Genomic DNA, 18,338 nt, shown 5'->3' on the forward strand with positions numbered 1-18,338 from the left:
AAAGTCGCGGTGCGTATGAAAATTCGAGGGAGGGCGTTTAAAATGCGAGGCTTTTGAATGTCACCCTCCCGTGGGTACAAGTAACTCCTGAAAGTGAACTGGAAGATTCGAAGGCCACTCGGCTCCAAAGCCCTCCTAAAGCCGCCCCGAAAAACTCCGCGATTCCGACTGTCTCATCAAATTAGATTAAGGCCCAAGCACGGACCCCCTCGGAGCCACTACGTAGTTCACTCACCCCCCCCCCCCCTCAACCTACCAACATTGCGAAACCGTGTCGCCCAATGCTCATATTATCTTCAACGTTTTCTCTATTCGAATCTGGCGGATTTATTTGATTTGTTCGGCAACGTGGCAAAAATAGTCGTCGCTAGCCATACGTGACAGAGTAAGTACTAATTTTTTAGGAAACATATAAACTTAAATGAGGTTGTTTCGTAATTCTTGTTCCTAGCATTTTTGAAGAGAGAAGAGGGCACTTACAATTAGTTTGCGAAAATGCTTCCGAATTTTTTGGAACGATACGTACTACGCCACAAATATTAAGGTCCAAGTTGCATACCGACGGTGACATTTGGTGGTATCTCGGTTGTGGTATTTCAAAATCTTCGCTCCTATTTCATTTTTATAAGAAGACCAATTCAACATCATTGCGGCGTGTAATTTTCACAGATTTCCGAGTATTTTTCATCTATAGAAAGCAAATCGTCAATTAAATAAAAAAAAAAAAAAAAAAAAAAAAAAAAAAAAAAAAATGATGCAGTTGTTTCATGTAAGAAGTTAGGGAGAGTCCGAGAATTTGAAAATTTCAGAGTCGGAGAGAAGTAAATAAGTCAGAGGAAATGTAGGGAAAATCAGGAAATATGAAACCGAATAACTCATGGAAATTGTGAATGGAGATGCGCGTTTTTCGACTTCAGTGGAGTACCTATACAGGGAGAGTATGCATGTCGAAATATGGAGCTCTTGCGGGGCCTAAAAGGGCAGCCAGTCTTCTAACACAAAAGGTGCCACTGCCAATCTTCAGATTACAATTTTCATACCAAGATGGCCCAGAATGTTTGTAAATGACCGTTCTTCCGCAAAAATGAGTAAATTTATGCGAAAACGAAGTCAAACACGTGCCTTAATAAACGACGGGTCGCATCAATTTCAACACTAAATGGATCGCGTTAAGTAGAAAGGAACCAAGCCACAACACATATTACCAAATTTGACTGGGCGATTTAATTTTCTACGAGGGACGTGTCGTACGGATTCTATGAAATTTTAAGAAATTTGCTGCGCACCATGCAAAACATTCACTGGATCACACAAAAATCCGCACAACCGTTTTCATGTAAAGAAGTAAACTGCCCAATTTTTGGCATCAGTTAATGTGGCTTGGTTCCTTTCTGCTAAACGCGGTCCAAATCACTCCATGGATAATTCGAATTCATAGGTTGGCTGCCCTTTTGGGCCCTTAAAAATTCCATGACCTAACCTCATAATTACCCCATAGGTACTCTAACTTGAGCCTTCGGGCTCTCTTTTGCTCCCGTAGCAAAAGTTTGCGCGACGACTCACACTGAAAGTCAACCGCCGGGAAAATAAAAGCCCTTGAACCTGAGCGAAGAGGTGACTTTGAACCTCCCTGACTCAGCAGAGGTGGGGTGACGAAGTGTCATACCGAGCGAAAATCACGTATCTCTTTACAGGGTTTCCATTGAATATGTGCGGTTCTTGATTAAGCTCGGAGTTTCACCCCCGCGGTGTGGTGTGACGGGCAAGAAGGGCGTATCTCTCTAAAGGATTTCCATTGAGTATGTGCGGTTCTTGATTGAGCTCGAAGTTTTATCACCGGCGAAAAGGACGCCGATCCATCATCCTCGTTTCTGTTTACCAACTTCTCGAAAAGGAACGGAGTCGTGAAATCATTCTGAGTCTCGACTATGCGGCTGATGTAGGGCCGTGCTGAGAAAAAGCTTCGTCGAAACATTCGAGAGTCGCCGAATTTCCCGCATTAAACATGCGGTTTTAAGGAAAATTCTGCATATTTTTCCTTGAAATTTTTAGTTGCTATTACTAGTTGGATTGCATTTTGCAAAAAGGAACCACTAGCATTGCAATGTTGCTAAGATTGTGCAACTTCTTTTGTCTTGGAGGAAAAACCCGATTATCCATTACTAGTTTCTATTTTACTCGCTAAAAACTGTGAATTTAAGACAAAAATTACCATCTAAATTTCATAGTTTTTCACGATTTCCGCAATTTTATTGCAAAGGATGAAGTTGCACAATCTTAGCATCAATGCAATGCTAGTGGTTCCTTTTTGCAAAGTGCAATCCAGTTGGTCTATTACTGACCTCCTTTATCCATTGCAATCGCTCGCTTCCACTAATGGAATCGCTCTATTTTATTGTGTTCATTGCCCATCGGCTGCGCTCATCAATTACAGTAATTAGCCCACTAAATTAACTGTGGGGCAGTCAAGCCGGCATCTAGAGAACAGGTCAACAGACAAATTTTTGATACCGTAGATGGTACAGCAGCACATTACTTTCTTTAGTAAGCCGGTATTAGTGATATGTCAGGGAAAAGTTCGAAAACTCCGTATTAAATCAGGCACACTGCTGCGTTATCGAAAAAAGCGGTGACTTCAGAATCAATTTTGGCCCAAGAGGTGTAGGAGGACACAATTATATTGCTTCAGTCCTCATAACATTTTCCATAATCATCCAATGACTCTTAGAATTATTGAGATAATGAAGAGCAACGAAATGTATCTTTGGCAATAGAAGAGGAACTCATTCGATCCATGTTAGGCGAGACAGCAGTGTGCGCTATTTTCTGCATGCTTGCGTAGTTATATTGCAATTTAAGACAGCATGGTAATGCAGTCTTCATTTTAGGTTTAATTTCATTTTAATACCTTCTCCCTCTATATCTTATGGCACTCTTTTAACTTTCATATTTTTTCCTGCATGTATGTTGTCAATATTAATTGCCACTAATTAATCAATAGCTTTAAATCTATACGCATTAACATTATCGCATCTTACATGTTTCTGCACGATTAGAAACACGAAGGTACTTGCCGCAACTTTGTTGCTTAGTGTCCAACTTTCAATTTTCCGCCTAAAAAAGCACATTTTTTACCGAGTGTTTCCTAAAGTTCGGTTTGCTCGGAAAAAAGCTCGGTTGCATCGACCAAATGATGATTGAGCTAGTATTCGTCTCAGGAATAATAGTATTACGAACCAAGTGCTCCGGATGGATGTTCGTGGAAATATTTTAGAGCCGAAGTAGTAGTTATCGCAATAAGTTGCAATTCGATCGGATAATGTGGCGCGACTTTATCGACGTATCCCATAAATTTGCATTGAAATCACGATTTTACTGACGGGGCGTATTAAAACATTTGAAAAATGTTAAAAACAAACTCACGCTTTCACATTTTTTTTAAATTTTTCAAAAGTTTTAATACCACAGACTTTACTGTTTACAATAATTTCGATCGTTTTATCAAAAAACAAAAACAAAAAAAATGAATGACGCCAATTTATCGCAACATCATCGAACAAAAAACGTGATAAAGTAAGATAGAACTTCGATTTTTTGAACGCGGATCAATAGAGGTAAAATTTCGATCCTGGAGATGTTGATCGATGATTCTAGCGATTTCATCGCCAAAATATCGTAAAAATCGCAACTTAATTTCAAAATATTGCGATTTACCCGTTGAAAAAAGCAACTCGGAAGAAAGGATTTTTACGACAATGTCGGCATCGATAGTTGGTCAAGAGACCGACCCTAGGACCGCGGCTGTGTTAATTTGTCGTTATAGTTCTTTCGCGGTAGTTGTCGTCGGAGCTTTCCTGCTCAATGAACTGTCCCACGTGACAAAGCAGCGTTCTTGCTTTTCGGGATGAGCTCTACCGTCCATTTAGTTTCATGCTTTCCAGAGCTCGAGTGATGGTGGAGTTACGCCACTCTGTCAGTAGCGCGATGAATAAATGGAAAGTGGAGCGGGTTCTTACTGGCTCAAATTTTTCCCTCTCGGAGGGAAGAGTGTAAATACCTTGTCACTTGTCACGGTGGACAGAAATGTTGGTTCACGATTTGGCGTGAAATTGCCAATTTGAACGGGAAGTTGAGTTTTCGGGTGTATTCTATGATTCTTCATAGCTAGTGAATTTATTTGTTTTCTTCAGGACCACTCTACCACAGATCCTCTGAGCGGGCAGGGAGCTTTCATGTCATGCGTCAATAAGCGACGAAACGCTCCGTTCCGTTTCGTTTCAGTCTTTGACGTGAAGTTAGAAATAAATGCCGATTTCTTCATTCGATTCTTATTGGTCCAATTACTCCCGGCCATAGGGAGATTGGATAAATGAGAGTCGGGTATGAAAATCTTTACATTTTTTTTGGTCGTTCTTTGTCGACGCGGGCCTAAGAGAACGCGAAGCGTCCTGTGGGGGTTGGGCCGCGTAGCGGCCAGAGGGCCTAGCCCCTAGTATAATGCTATGCCAGCGATGTGAAAAAAACAATATCCTAGGTGAGATGTAAATGGAGGATTAGCGTCATATCCGGCAACAACGGGCTGGGAGGAAGACAACTCGGAGGAAGATCAACTTATGGCAGATTTTGCAAACAGTCGCGTTATCCCGTGTAAACATGGTAGTAAGAGGGAGTGAGGGGCGCGGCGACTGGCGAGTCACGCGTTGCCCTAATGGTCGGCAAGCGGGGCAAAGCAGGAAAAGGGATGAAGTGAAGGGGCGCGCACTGCGCAGCTGCCGTAACAACCCCGCTTTTACACGCAGATAATAACGTCCAGTGCCGAGGCGTGAATCATCCTTTATCGATATTTTCCCATTTGAAGCTATGGTGAGGAATCTATCATCGAGGTGTTCCTTGCCAACAACCTGATTATCGATCCTTTTCCATAGGTTTAAATGGGAGATCAATCGATAAAATTGAACCTCACTTGGACCGAGTTTAACAGGAACGCAATCGGGTATCGGCCGACTATTCGTAAATTCTTCTACAATTGAAAAATTTGGAATCAAAGAAATATTTTCAACATGAAAATAGTCGTTAAACTGTGTCCTTGATTTTTATGGACGGATACACCTTCAAATCTCACCTTTCTCGGTTCAAATTCGGTGATTTTTTGTTGAATGAAAGACTCGTTGTTTCAAGCCCAAACGGAATACCAAAATTTTCAGTCCACGTAATCGAGGTTTACCAGTTCCAGGAACCAATCTTTGGTTGGGACAACCAAAATCTTCCGTCAAGAATAGGAGTATTAGTATAGGCTAACAAAATGTCAGTTCTATGGCTGGAGTCTTCTATTATCTCGCTAGGTTTTCGGGGCCAATACTCCACACTGCTGCAAGAGTGTTTTCTATTGGTCAAAATAAGGCTTTTACCTTCATGAATTTTTTTTCTAGAGCCAGGGTGGGCCCCGCTGCCCCCCCCCCATTGGAGCTACGGCCCCTTCAATTTTTTTTAAAAAATCATCGTTTCTTTTAAATTTTGGGCATAATCATGGATCAATACTCATTGCATTAATATGCGACTACTCCTACTAATTTTTACCGCTGATTTCATCAAATGCCTAGGAAATAGTTATTTTAAGTGGATGAGGGATTTTATAGGGTCCAACACGGGAAAAATGAGATTAGGGCTGGGCCCTAGAATTGCTTCACCTCATACCCCCAAGGGCAGGCCCTGCGCCTGCGCGGATAGGGCCCAGCCCTACCTGGACAGGGTTCAGCCCTTACGAAGTAGGGCTGAACCCTGAAGTAGGTAGGTTTGGGCTCTACCCGCGCCGGGCCTGCCCCTATGGGGTATGAGGTAAAGCAATTTTACCTACCCGGTTAGGGCTGGGACCTTCCGCGCAGGTACCAGCCCTAAACTGGTTTTTTTCCGTGAAGGTTTGAGGAAATCCAGTTTATCATCTCAAAAGATCAAAAAGCCACTGTAATCCCCTTTCATTTAAGGGATCACCATCTTTGACATCATGGGTGTATTCTGGAATGCAGCGCTGGTAATACTAGGGAGTTTTTTTTTTTTTTTTTTTACACAAGTTTTAGCCCATGACCATCGGCAAAATTTTTGAAAAATTATGATTTCCCCGAAAATTGGAAGGTTGTAGCTTCAATTTAGAGCACCTTCAGAAGAAACTATATGGGTAGGGGGCGGACCTATTTGGTGCCACTGATAAGGCCCCGACAATCTGGCACTTCGACTCTGGGAATTTACACTGAAAAAAATAATATGCTATTTTAGCATCTAGGATGTCAAAAATGTGCCTAGTGATCCAAAGATGTTGCCTTTTCTGCCTTCGCAGTTAACTTTACATCCTGTGAATGCAAATTCAATTGCGTAGGCAATCAAGGCAGCAGCCTAGAATCACCAGACACATTTTTGACATCCTAGGTGCTAAAACAGCATACCATTTGTTTCAGTGTAGGAAAAGCAGAATTGACACAAAGAGGACTTACGATTACGCACATTGCTAGTTCGCCTTCAATACTCGAGGTAGGCCACACTGTTAACAATTCTTGAGTGAAATTCTGTGCCGGAGCGTGTGTTTACGGAGTGACTTACACCATTACGGAGCGGAATCTGCTCTTTTGCGGAGTGTCTAACGCTTTTATGGTGCTAATTTCACTTCGCATTCATATCACTCAGGGTTTTCGAACGTCATTTAGACTCCAGCACCGAACACTCCTCGATTTTTAACAGTGCGGATAACATTCTCCGCGCTGGAGAATCAATTCAAGGATTCTAATTCCTAAAGTGCATAAACATACATGCAATCTATGGCGCATCTAAAAGTTGCACTTTTTTCTTTTGAGGAGAACTCCCTCGTTCGTCCTCCCTGTTGAAATAACTTACGATTTTAAGCGGAATACTTGACAAACCAGACGTGACGTTAAAGTGTCGAGAGGAAGTGAGGCGCTCCGGTGGAAATTGAGGGTGTTTATCCGTAATCCTCATTGTTGGCGAGGATTTTAGCAACATATCTCTTTCGTCACGGACCATTTCCCTCCCAAGTCGTCACCGAAGGCACAGTATCATCTGCCGTCTTACGCAAGAGAGCCGTAAGGCAATTCTGTATGAGCCACGGTTAGCATAAGCTCTTATGTGTTTCGAGGCTCATCCCGGATTCAACTTACGGCTGTCTTCCGTAACACGGCAGTCGTAACCTTCTCTCGTCTACGGCAGCGAAAGCGCATGTGTTCATAAGTAACAAGCTAGAATTTGACGGAATTAGAAACGCACGAAGTCGAGGTCGGGCATTGTCCTTCTTTTTATGATGCTAAGTTGAGGATCGCCACAAACTTTCCTCACTTACACTTAAGGTGATTCGTCAAGCTCAAGTGACGTGGTCGAACTGGCATGCGATATATCGCATTGGTTAGGTCAAAAATCTAAGCAGATTTTGGATTTTTAGCAAAAAAAGACGATAGCCCCTGCGCATGAGCCTAAAAAATCATTCTAAACCCAAAAATTGGCAAAATTAGAGAAATGAAAGCAGAATAGCGTTTGGAAAAAAACCTCGCATTCGATTTAGCTATCGATTTCTGTATCGAATGCGAGGTTTTTTTCCAAACACTGATCTGCTTTCATTTCTCTGAATGCTGCCAATTTTTGGGTTTAGAATAAACCTTTAGGCTCATGCGAGGGGGCTAGCGTCTTTTTTTTGCTAAAAATCCAAAATCGGCCGAGATTTTTGACCTAATCGATGCGATATATCGCATGCCAGTTCGACCAAGTTACGCTTAAGTTTTTGCTGAGGAAATCTAAAAATAAATCGATGAGACGGATTCATTTTCTATTTATGGATTGAAATGAGCCATACACTCGAGCCATGCGAATTTTCCGCCAAGATTCGAACTGAGGCAGCTGCAAAGCGGTGAAACGATTGAAACCGAGAATTCAGTTGCAGGGATAATGCTCTAATACTCTCCCTGAATTATTTTCCCTCGTGAATTATTCATCCCGATCTCTAAACGCTATCTTCGGTCCGCTGACTCCTAACATCGCGGAACCTCTCGACGGGGAAGTTATTCCTTCGAATATCCCTAAAATCGACTTTTATAACCCGTGAGTTGATCGGAAATGCATGTTGTTAAGAATTCCGAATCACAAGACTCCTCTTTTTGAATAAACTGCATGGAAACTGCTTTTTAAGTTGATTCCTGTTTTGTCAAACTTTTTCAAGTGACGGCGCACGGACCGGTGTATGCTCGAGATGTGTATTTCCAATTATGTTGTGTTTGAGAGGAATTCCGTATGAGCCCTCCAACATTGCCAAACCTCCTCGGATTAAATTAAAATTTTCAGGGAACTTCGGGAGTATTTTTCTTCCTATTTTATGGAGAATTTCGTCCTCGATTTGATCTAAAGTAACTGAAGCTTCCGAAGAAAAATATTCTTAACTTTCCTCGGAAATTAAATATTTATTCAAAGAAATTTGGCAACGTTTGGAGGTTCATACGGCGTTTTTCTTTAGCTCGGCAGACATGGTATCCAATTCTGGGTGTCGATTATAGAAAGTTATGCACGAACTTCGAAGGAGGAACCTAAACTTGCCAGATTCTTTGCAATATTGCATGAGGTTCTCCTCTGCTTCTTCTTTCTCTTCTTCTTCTTCTTCTCCTCGTCCTATTTCTTCTTCTCTTTTTCCACTTTTTCTATGTTGGAGAACAATAACACCAATTGCTAATAATTTAACGCATGAAAGCTCAAAGAGCAATACTTCACGTTTAATATTCTAGCAACCGCTAAGATTCATGCCATCAGTTCTCCTTCAATAAATATGTGTAACATAATATGCAAAATCACTAAGTTTCGAATGATGATATCAAAATTGCCGAAACATCAGCCTTAGGTTTTTCTTAAATCTATCCATAATGTAGGGCCATTTTGACGTATACATGCCAAAGGAAGCAAGTGTAATAATGAACTAAATTAAAAAGGAACAATGAGGCACACAATTTTTTTGTACATAGTCCATAGACTATAGTAATCTACACTAGTAGTCAAGACGATTGTAGACTAGAGACATAATAAAGGAAGGCAAGCTTTGATCGTTTTAATTTTTGCAGAGTTCCTTTTAGCGTAAAAATTCGAATCAAAATTGTTTAACTCGACTAGAGGTATGTTTTTAAGAAAAGGCCCATTTTCATTCGACGACTGAAATGTACCTTTACAGTTAACTATTTCCTTGCTCAATGAAATCAAAAATAAAACCAACATTTCAGAATACTGCATTTGATGGCTCACGTCTGCTTCACCCCGGAGCAAATCCACAGCCAACTGAGTATAGACTTAAAATTTATAAAATCGCACGGAAATCGTGTTAAGCACATAATAAATGTCTGGAATGCACTTCAAGATACACAATTTGCGTAGTCTGTATTACGTGTATGTATCCTTAACTTTTGCTCCTAGTCACCGCCAGTCAAGTTTGCTCAGAAAGAAATGAAAGAAAGTCTGTATACCCTAATGAAACGGCGACAATCTCCTAAACTGTAATACATGTTTCTCGCGTGTGGTTTCTATCCTTTTATAAAATCTGTCTTTGCCTTTTATTTGGCTGTATATCTTGAATGCACCAATCTCATTCGGTCCATTCCCCAACCTCTGTCGCATGCCAATTGAAATGAACGGAACGATCAGACTATCAGTCAACGATGGATCGCGTTTCGAACCGGGTTCAGGCAGCAAACGTCCAAATTATAACAAAATTATCACCCCCCCCCCACCCCCGTCATTATCGTGAAACATGCGCAGGGACCCCGAGCATACGCGCGAAACATGCACATTGGACATGTTGCGAACCCTTGTCGGCCGTGTGTCCGTATCTGAATTCGAGGGCAAGTTCGGTTCGGTTCGGTCCTTCTGGAGTTGTGCAACACACCACCCGTTCCGGTTCCCACGTTCCGCGTCGGCGAAACAACAAGATTGAAATTTACGCGAACGCGCCGGTTGGGTTGTTCCTCAAGCGCCCCAAATACCCCTCCCCCCCCACCCCATTGGAAACATTCCGAAGTACCGCGTTGCATTATTCCCGCACCAACCTGACCAAAAGTCTCCCCATGTATAGGCACTCTAACCGGAAGCGCGTGCAAAATATTTGATACAACTTATCGAACCTCTGCGTAGTTAATGTGGTATCACCCCTAAATGAGGGGGCACCGCATGCATGCCAGACTCTTCTTCATTAAACATTTGATACAACTTATCGAACCTCTGCGTAGTTAATGTGGTATCACCCCTAAATGAAGGGGCACCGCATGCATGCCAGACTCTCTTCTACATTAAACATTTGATACAACTTATCGAACCTCTGCGTAGTTAATGTGGTATCACCCCGAAATGAAGGGGCGCCGCATGCATGCCAGACTCTCTTCTTCATTTTCCATAGCTCGTGTGGGTTTTTCTGAGGATGTGAAGTTAAACTTTGACCCTCTCTCGTTGCAGCCCGATCCTGCTGATCATGGAGTACCGCTTCGAGGAGTACATTGACGACACGATGGTGCCGGTGTGCTGGGCCTCGGCCGAGTCCCTCCTGCGGAAGCTCTACTACCTGGCCACCATCTCCCTCTTCTTCATCCTCCCTTTCTGCGTCCTCCTCGTCGTCTACACGGTCATCGCCCGGCACCTCATGGCCCCGCCCACCTCGGCCTCCGCCCCCGGACCCCCCGGGGCCCCCCAGGACACCTCCTCCTACAACCACCGCGCGCGCCGACAGGTAAAACAAATACTACACACCTCAAAATCTCCGTCTTTATGCTTACTTTGGCTTATACAGCCGTGCTAAGTAAGAACGCCGTAGGTGCCATCAGGCGGTCGGATCAATAGGAGAGGTCGGACAAAATTGGGAAACTTTAAACGCTTATAACTCCGTTTATACAAAACTTTGAGGTTCTGAAAGTGGCTCCATTGGTTTCCTCGTAAAATTGTATGTCAGGAACACCCCTAAAAATTTAAAACGTGACGAAATAAACAGCAAAATTTGGAGTTTTAGTCAAACATTTCATGTCCGACCTCTCTAATTGACTCGATCCACTGTAGAGGCGTTGCCACATTTCCTTCAACAAATCAGGAACTCTCAGGAAATATCGTGAACATTTCTCCTCCGATATTTCACAAGATTGCGTTTACAATTGGACGTATTTCTGTCGAACGGAACTTTGTGCATTATGACGTGAGTCCTGTTTTGCACATATTCTTATGGGTCTCAGGGCTCATGTCTTAATGCACATATAGTTCCGTCTGTCAGAAATACGTCCAATTTAATCTAAAAATTCCGACAATTGCAAGGAGAAATATTCAAAGATTTCTTCAAAAATGAATATTTTTAAAGAAGAAATTTGGCAACGGCACGGCGTATTTACTTAGCACTGCAGTATAGTTAAATCAACCCGAAGGATTTGGTTATAGATCAAATTTTCGGTTAATTCGACCGAGTCCGTAGGTTACCCACAGACATCTGGGTACATAGGAAGTTGTAATGTTCTCTTCAAGAGTGAATTCACCTTAGACATTTTATCGTTTTACCTTTATTTTTCATTTTTTATGCAATTTTTAGATTTTTTGGTAAATTGATGCCTTACGATCGAGAATGTCAGTTAAGGAGAGCTCGTTAAGGGTAATTTATTGGGGGTGGAGGTCCAGATTTTCTTTGTCCTCCTTACACTCTCTTCAACCGAACATCTCAAAAATGAAGCGTCACCAAAAAATCTAAAACTTGTATTAAAAAAGTGACAAATATTGGTGAAACAATGTCCTCTTGTTTTTCTTGATATCCACTAAGCTGCGTTGCATAACGCAGCCTAGTTCCGGCCTAATTCCTGCGTTACATAACGCAACCTAATTCACCTACCTCGCTCTGTAACGCAAGCTTAGACCGCCTCCCTTGTGACTTAGACTGGGACCCCATTCCTCCTTCGCTGTTAAAAGTTTCCAATTGAAATTTCTGTGCCGGAGTCTATGTAGCGCCCAAACATCACGAGTGATATGAATGCGGAGTGGAATCTATTCTGCCGTGCTAAGGAAAAACGCCGTATGAGCCTTTAAACGCTGCCAGATTTACTTCAATAAAACCGGAATTTTCTTGGAAAATCGTGAATATTTTTCTTCAAATTTTTCAGACAATTTCGTTCGCATTTTTATCTAAAATTTCGGAAAATTTCAAGTAGAAATATGAATAACTTTTCTCAAAAAGACTTGTTTTGTCCGGAGAAATTTGGCAACTCTCGAATGTTCATAAGGCGTTTTTCCTTAGCACGGCAGTATTTTCCTTACGGAGTGCCTTGCACTATTACGGAATGGATCCTACTCTTATTTTTATGGGTTTTTAGGCGGCTTATGGACTTGATCACCGAATTTCACTCCTTGCTTTTAGCAGTGTAGAGCGTTGCGTATTTTATAAAGGGTCTCCTATTTTGTTGAAAAATATATTTCCTCGTGGAGTTTAACGAACCGATTGGGCTTTTTCCCGCAGGTGGTGCTCATGCTGGCGACGGTGGTTCTCTCGTTCTTCGTCTGCCTGCTGCCGTTCCGGGTGGTGACCCTGTGGGTCCTCTTCGGCCCGGACGTGCGGGACAAGTCCGGACGGCCGCTCTCCTACTACGGGGTCCTCCACTTCTCCCGACTCATGCTCTACCTCAACTCGGCCGTGAACCCGATCCTCTACAACCTCATGTCCTCCAAGTTCCGCTACGGCTTCCGCAAGCTCTGCTGCTGCCTCCGCTCGCGGCGACGCAACCAGCTCCAGCTCCTACGTCACACGGGTACACTCACGACCACCTTCTCCAGCGCCAGGTTCCGCGGCTCGCCGAGTCTCTCGTGGAGGTCCAGTTCCATGGAGTCCCGGGCCCCAGTGTCCTACTGCAGGAACGGCTCCTACCGCAGGAACGCCATGTCGTCCTCCTTGCTCAAGCAGAATAGTGATAGTACTATTCGGGGACTCAGTGAGAGTTACGTCTGACGCAACCAGAGGCAACCATCTCTCCACTAGTTGGGGATTTTCCGTTTCACGGGTGGACGTAGACCCCAAATGGACGTATTTATGCTAAAAGGAACTATGTGCAAGTGGAAAGATGGGATGAGTTCGTGGTGAGCTGGATACAGCGTGGTGGCGAATACACTCGACACAGTGAATACACTCGTGGTAAGAAACAATGTAAAAATGGATATAGTTCCTTTTGAGAAAATGGAAAAGCGGGATTTGACAATAAATCAAAAGGGACTGAGTGCTAACTCGCGAGCCTTGGGCATGTGACAAGAGCGTTGTGGCAGGGCTCATGATTTGAAGACGAGCGAGAAAGACAACGGAGACGGATTCGTTGCCGCTGACGTCACTGGCGCTTTAAAATCCCCATTCATTCTCGTGACCCTCAACTAACGAGCACACCCCATCTTTCCACTTGCAAATAGTTCCATTTAGCATAAATACGTCCAAATGATGATGGCTTAAGTGCCAAACCACGTATCTCTATTGCGCTGTTTCAAAATTTCCCATCGTTTCATTTTCCCGTGGAGGAACAAGCCAACTTTATAGCTTATATTGTAGAATATTCTGCTTACAGAGAAGAAAAATCAAGCAAGTTTTTCAGAAATTACGGTGGCTAGTTTTCCAAAGAAAAAATCAAGTATGACAGAGGGAGTCAACGTCGAAAACGGAGATACGTGGTTTTGCACTTCAGCCATCGATATACAGAGTAATCGATGAAATGGAGAATACGCAGGAGAAAATGTTGTTGCTTTTAATGAAAATGCTTGATAAACTAAGTTCACGTCACAGTAAGGGAATATAAGGTGATCAAGAGAGCGGGAAAAGTCGAGAAGAAAAACAGAATTACCTAAAATTCAGGAAAAAAGACGTTTACGGAAGTGGCAAATGTGTACGTTCCGTCTTGTAGCTTCAGCCCCTACTAGTCAGGACTTCCTGGAAAATCCTAAACTTTTCTGCCGGGCTAAGGAAAAATGCCGTATGAGCCTTCAGACGTTGCCAAATTTCCTCCAATAAAAATCGAATTTACTGAGAAAATTGTGAATTTTAGTTTCCAAAATTTTCACACAATGTTTTTCGCAATTTAATCTAAAATGTCTGAAAGTTTCAAGGGAAAATATGCATAAATTTCGTCAAAAATACATGTTTTACGAAGGAAATTTGGCAACTCTCGGATGTTCATACGGCGTTCTTCCTTAGCGCGGCAGAATTCTTTCCAACCGAGGTTAATATTGTGACTTTGTGTCACTGAGCTTCCTGCTTTTTTTTACCCCTAAAAATTCCACTGCTTCTAATGAGACCTAGATCGTTGTCTAGAAATTGTCGACTGATGATTACCTTTAAGTTTAAAACCTTCACAATGTATGATGTATGAATAGTGAGAAATAAACCTTAAATGCTCTCCTTCAGTCGCGCACAAATGAACCTCATATTTTTTGTGTTGAAGCTTTAAATTTAAGGTCAAACTTCAAGATGAAGTATCATTGATCCGTGTTTGTTTTTTAAAGCCTTACGAAGCATGTATTCGTTCTTCTATACTTGTATCCGGAGGACAATCTCTCAAAAACTGAGGTGATCCTGGTACCTCTCTTCAGAAATAAAACAATTGTAAGTCTGAACTTTTTGACCTCCCTCGTAATTCATCACATTCTCTCAACTCTGCAAGTAGTCAATCGTTGTACTTTTTTTTTTAGCTCTAAGCGATGAATCAGGAAAGAAACCAGTTTTAATGTTTTCCCCTATTGTGTCCTTTCATCAAAGCTTTAAGTGCACATTATTTTCAATGGGAGATACGCATGAAAAAAAAACTGGATTATGAAATTAAGGGAGTAGGTGTGAAGTCCTGTATTATGCCTCTGTATTGTGTGCAACCGTATTTTTTCTTCCGAGGTTCATTTCTCTTTTTAGCACTACCTTGTTTTTTCTAGTTTTTAAGAAGTTCAGCGCCTTATTATTTGTTCCTTTCCCATCCAAAGATAATTAAATCTTAATTGGACAAGACGTAGGGTAATATCGATGGCTAAAGTGCGAAACCCCTATCTGTGTTTGCGACGTTACTGACGTCCCTTCCTACTATATTTTTTCTTAGGAAACTATTCAACATAATTTCTTGACAACTTCTTTGATTTTTCTTCTCTATCAGCAGAATATTCTGCATACATTTCAGTGCACAAAGTTGAATTGTTTCTCTCTGGAAAAATAAATTAGGAGCGGAAATTCGGAAACACCGCAAAGTAAATCTCTCCCTGAGAGATAATGCAGCAAACTGGCGCAGTTCCTTTCCTTTCATTTGTTATGATGTGTAATCAATTCCTGAAATTTCCAACCAAAGTATTAATTTTTGTGTTTCTAGTTTAAGTTTGATGTTTTATTGTAAAAATGTTTTAAAATGAGTGATATTCGTTATTGTTATTATACTCGTCGGTGACTGTTTGTATCGGTGTGCGAGTGCCGATGGTTTTTTCGGGTTGGAAGAGGTGTAAAAATTGTAAAACGGGGGTAAGAAGTCCATTACATCATTGTAGCACTTTTCAAAACAATGTTCTCTCTTTATTATGCTGCTTATCTTACTCCCTTCTTTTCTCTCCTTTCTTATCTTTCTTATTTCATCTTACCTCCTCCTCTTCCTTTTTTACCGGAGTAAGTAGTAGTATACAGCTAAGTGGATTTTTGCGTATTACGGTACCATTAAGAATCTCACGACGATGTATGATCTGTATTCTCGCGTCCTAAAATTATCGATTGAGTTTTGAACCAATTCGATAAAGGACACTCCGAAACTTTTCGTGTAGAGCGATCATTAACCTACTAAGAGATTTTTTTATCGTACCTCTAAGAATGGGTGATTTTCTGTAAGCCAAAGGAGACACGTGGTGGAATGATTTGCTTGCGACACCTATACTTACAAACAAAATCGCAATGGATGTCCCTCATTATAATGTTCCTGAATAAAAATAGCTTTCTCGAGTATCTGAGAGCACTGAACATTAAATCCGTGTGAGTGAAAATTCCATCACCGTTTGGTGACATGACTGAAAATATCACCATCCTCCCACGCCAAAGCGTATCAGAATCCCGAAAAAGTGTCGTAAAAATAACCGGACTTTGTATTCTAACGATTAACATCTTATTTTTATCCTGGTTTCTGAATTCAGATGAAACTTTTCCAGACATGCATAAAAATGAAAGAGTCAATCTACATTATAATGTCAAGGATTCAAAGGTTGTGTCCTTGTATTCCCCCCCCCCTCCCGTCTAATGTTCTCGACTGTTTTCTTGTTCTGTGTCTTATTGTCGTTTTGTCTGCTTCTTGTATCCTTTTTTTGTGTATTTGTGTCGTTCTTGGTGAAATCATTCTCCCTTTATCGATGCCTCACCCCCACTTCCTTCCCCCCAATTTTTGTAACACATTTCAGTCTCGGTAAAAATAATGCATCACAATGCTTTTGCAGAAAAAATGAGAAGTTATACTAACTGTCTTTTTCTGCCAGGAAGCATTCAAACTGTTTATTCGTCAATCACCTCTTTGAACTTCCAAAAAATTATAATTCCGTTGTTTCCTTACAACTGAAATATATGAATGTTTGACTGCGTTTAACGAAAGTAGCAATTAGCAACCGTATCTACGTGTTTATCAGATACCGATCAGTGGCGAGGCGTAATGATCGATTATCGATATTTTATCCATTTGAAGCTATAGTAAAAAATTGGTACCTTGCGAAGCCCTGTTCATCGATCCTTTCTCATAGGTTTCAATGGCAGATCAATCGATGTATCGTAAAGCACGCCGCGCCACTGATACCAGTGGCTGTTCTCGCAGGCTAGAAACACCATTTTTCGTTCTTTAAATTCAGTTAGAATAATCGATTCCAGGTTCAGTGGTCTTCTTTGATAGATATCGATTACTTTACACAGTTTAAATTGGCGGAATCCAGTATTGTCGGCTTGTGGGAATCTTCGTCACAGAATACTCTTATGTTTAACATTTCCGTTGTGTATTATGACTATTTTTCGTGGAATAAAAGGGCGAAAAATTGTAAAAATTTCTGTGAAATATGTTAATATCAAAATTGTATGTCTAGTAACCACATGTAACATGTGGTTCACATGTATGTTCTAGTAACATTTGTACCCATTTGATGGTTGTAGTCACTCCTCTTTGTGTTTCTTTTAAATGTTTATATTTATTAATTAATTAATTTATTTATTTATTTATTTATTGAAGTTATTATGGTAAAATAAATGATCTGTGTCCTGAAACACTTTTAATGATGTGTCTCATTCACTTAACTTCGCGTCATCGCGTGATACCTTTGAAAAGTTACTCAAGAAACAGGATAACTTATTTCAAACTCTTGCGCAACGTATTGCATCATTCATGCGCGAAGGCGTCTGGGTCTAAACTCTGCTGAGGAAGACCTTTATTTATTTATTGTAGAGGATCGAAGTCGATTTGTAAATTTCGTGAAATGAAAGAAGAAGAAAAAATTGAATTAAGTGGTCGAATTAAGTACAACTTGTCTCATAGAATACTTTAAAAAAACTTAGAGATCATTGTCCCGCCTCAATATCGGGATTGAAAGATGTCCATGTAATTTTTCACATTAAATCGAGATTTTTCTCAAAATGAAAATAAAATCATCTATTGAAATTTTTACCAATCTTCTTTCATTCGATTCAGAATATTGTGTGAAAATTTCATACAGTAATGTTCATTCGATTTTATTTCTTAAACTGAAAGAACAACACAGGTGTAACATAGTAAACATAGCAATAGTGCCACGTGTTTTTATCTCCTCCGTGTTCTACTTTTCTTTGTCGATGCTTAAAACATCTTTCTATCTTCCTGCTAAACGAGACGAGGGCCGACATAGACATGGTGTAACGCCTGGCTATGATACAAATATTAGTGCTCTCCGGACATCCATATTGCATACGCAAACAAGTGAAGGCGTTTCAGTTTTCGCTGCGCACCCGGCGCCAGCACGTGCAAAGGTATAAAATTTAGGTGAAGTCACTTCAACAGTGAAAGTGCGAGAACGCACATTCTTTCAACACATCGGAAGCTTCCGACTTTGACGTTTTAGTGAGTAATAAATGTTTTTTTATATTTTATATTTGAAACCTCCCGCTTGAAAAAAAAAACCATTTAGCAAACGCGCAAATAAAAGCTAAAGAAACCAAATTCTTTACTTATTAGAACCTTCATCGGTGATGCCTAAAATGCATATAACTTTTTTTCCCAGATATTACTTATGTTCGGCTCTTAACTATAGGTATCTACGTCACGGGGTAAAGAATCCTCGAGATGCCTCGAGACCTGGTT

At 41.1% G+C, this 18,338-nt stretch overlaps 1 protein-coding gene across 2 annotated transcripts in view; it reads left to right on the forward strand.

Annotated features, from left to right (window-relative positions):
* The window catches only part of LOC109043016 (growth hormone secretagogue receptor type 1), a 376,139-nt gene that overhangs the window by 353,256 nt on the left and 4,545 nt on the right, over nucleotides 1-18,338 (forward strand). Inside the window, exons 4-5 of one of the 2 annotated variants that reach the window (XM_019060035.2) lie at nucleotides 10,477-10,747; nucleotides 12,503-17,487. The exons of the other annotated variant lie outside the window; for it this stretch is intronic. Coding sequence (XP_018915580.2) covers nucleotides 10,477-10,747; nucleotides 12,503-12,988 — 757 coding nt within the window. The 3' untranslated portion in view covers nucleotides 12,989-17,487. Of the gene's footprint in view, nucleotides 1-10,476; nucleotides 10,748-12,502; nucleotides 17,488-18,338 lie in introns of those variants that run through there. 2 annotated transcript variants of the gene reach the window in all.

The sequence above is a fragment of the Bemisia tabaci genome, chromosome 8 (genome assembly GCF_918797505.1).
Source record: "Bemisia tabaci chromosome 8, PGI_BMITA_v3".
Taxonomy (NCBI): Eukaryota; Metazoa; Arthropoda; class Insecta; order Hemiptera; family Aleyrodidae; genus Bemisia; species Bemisia tabaci.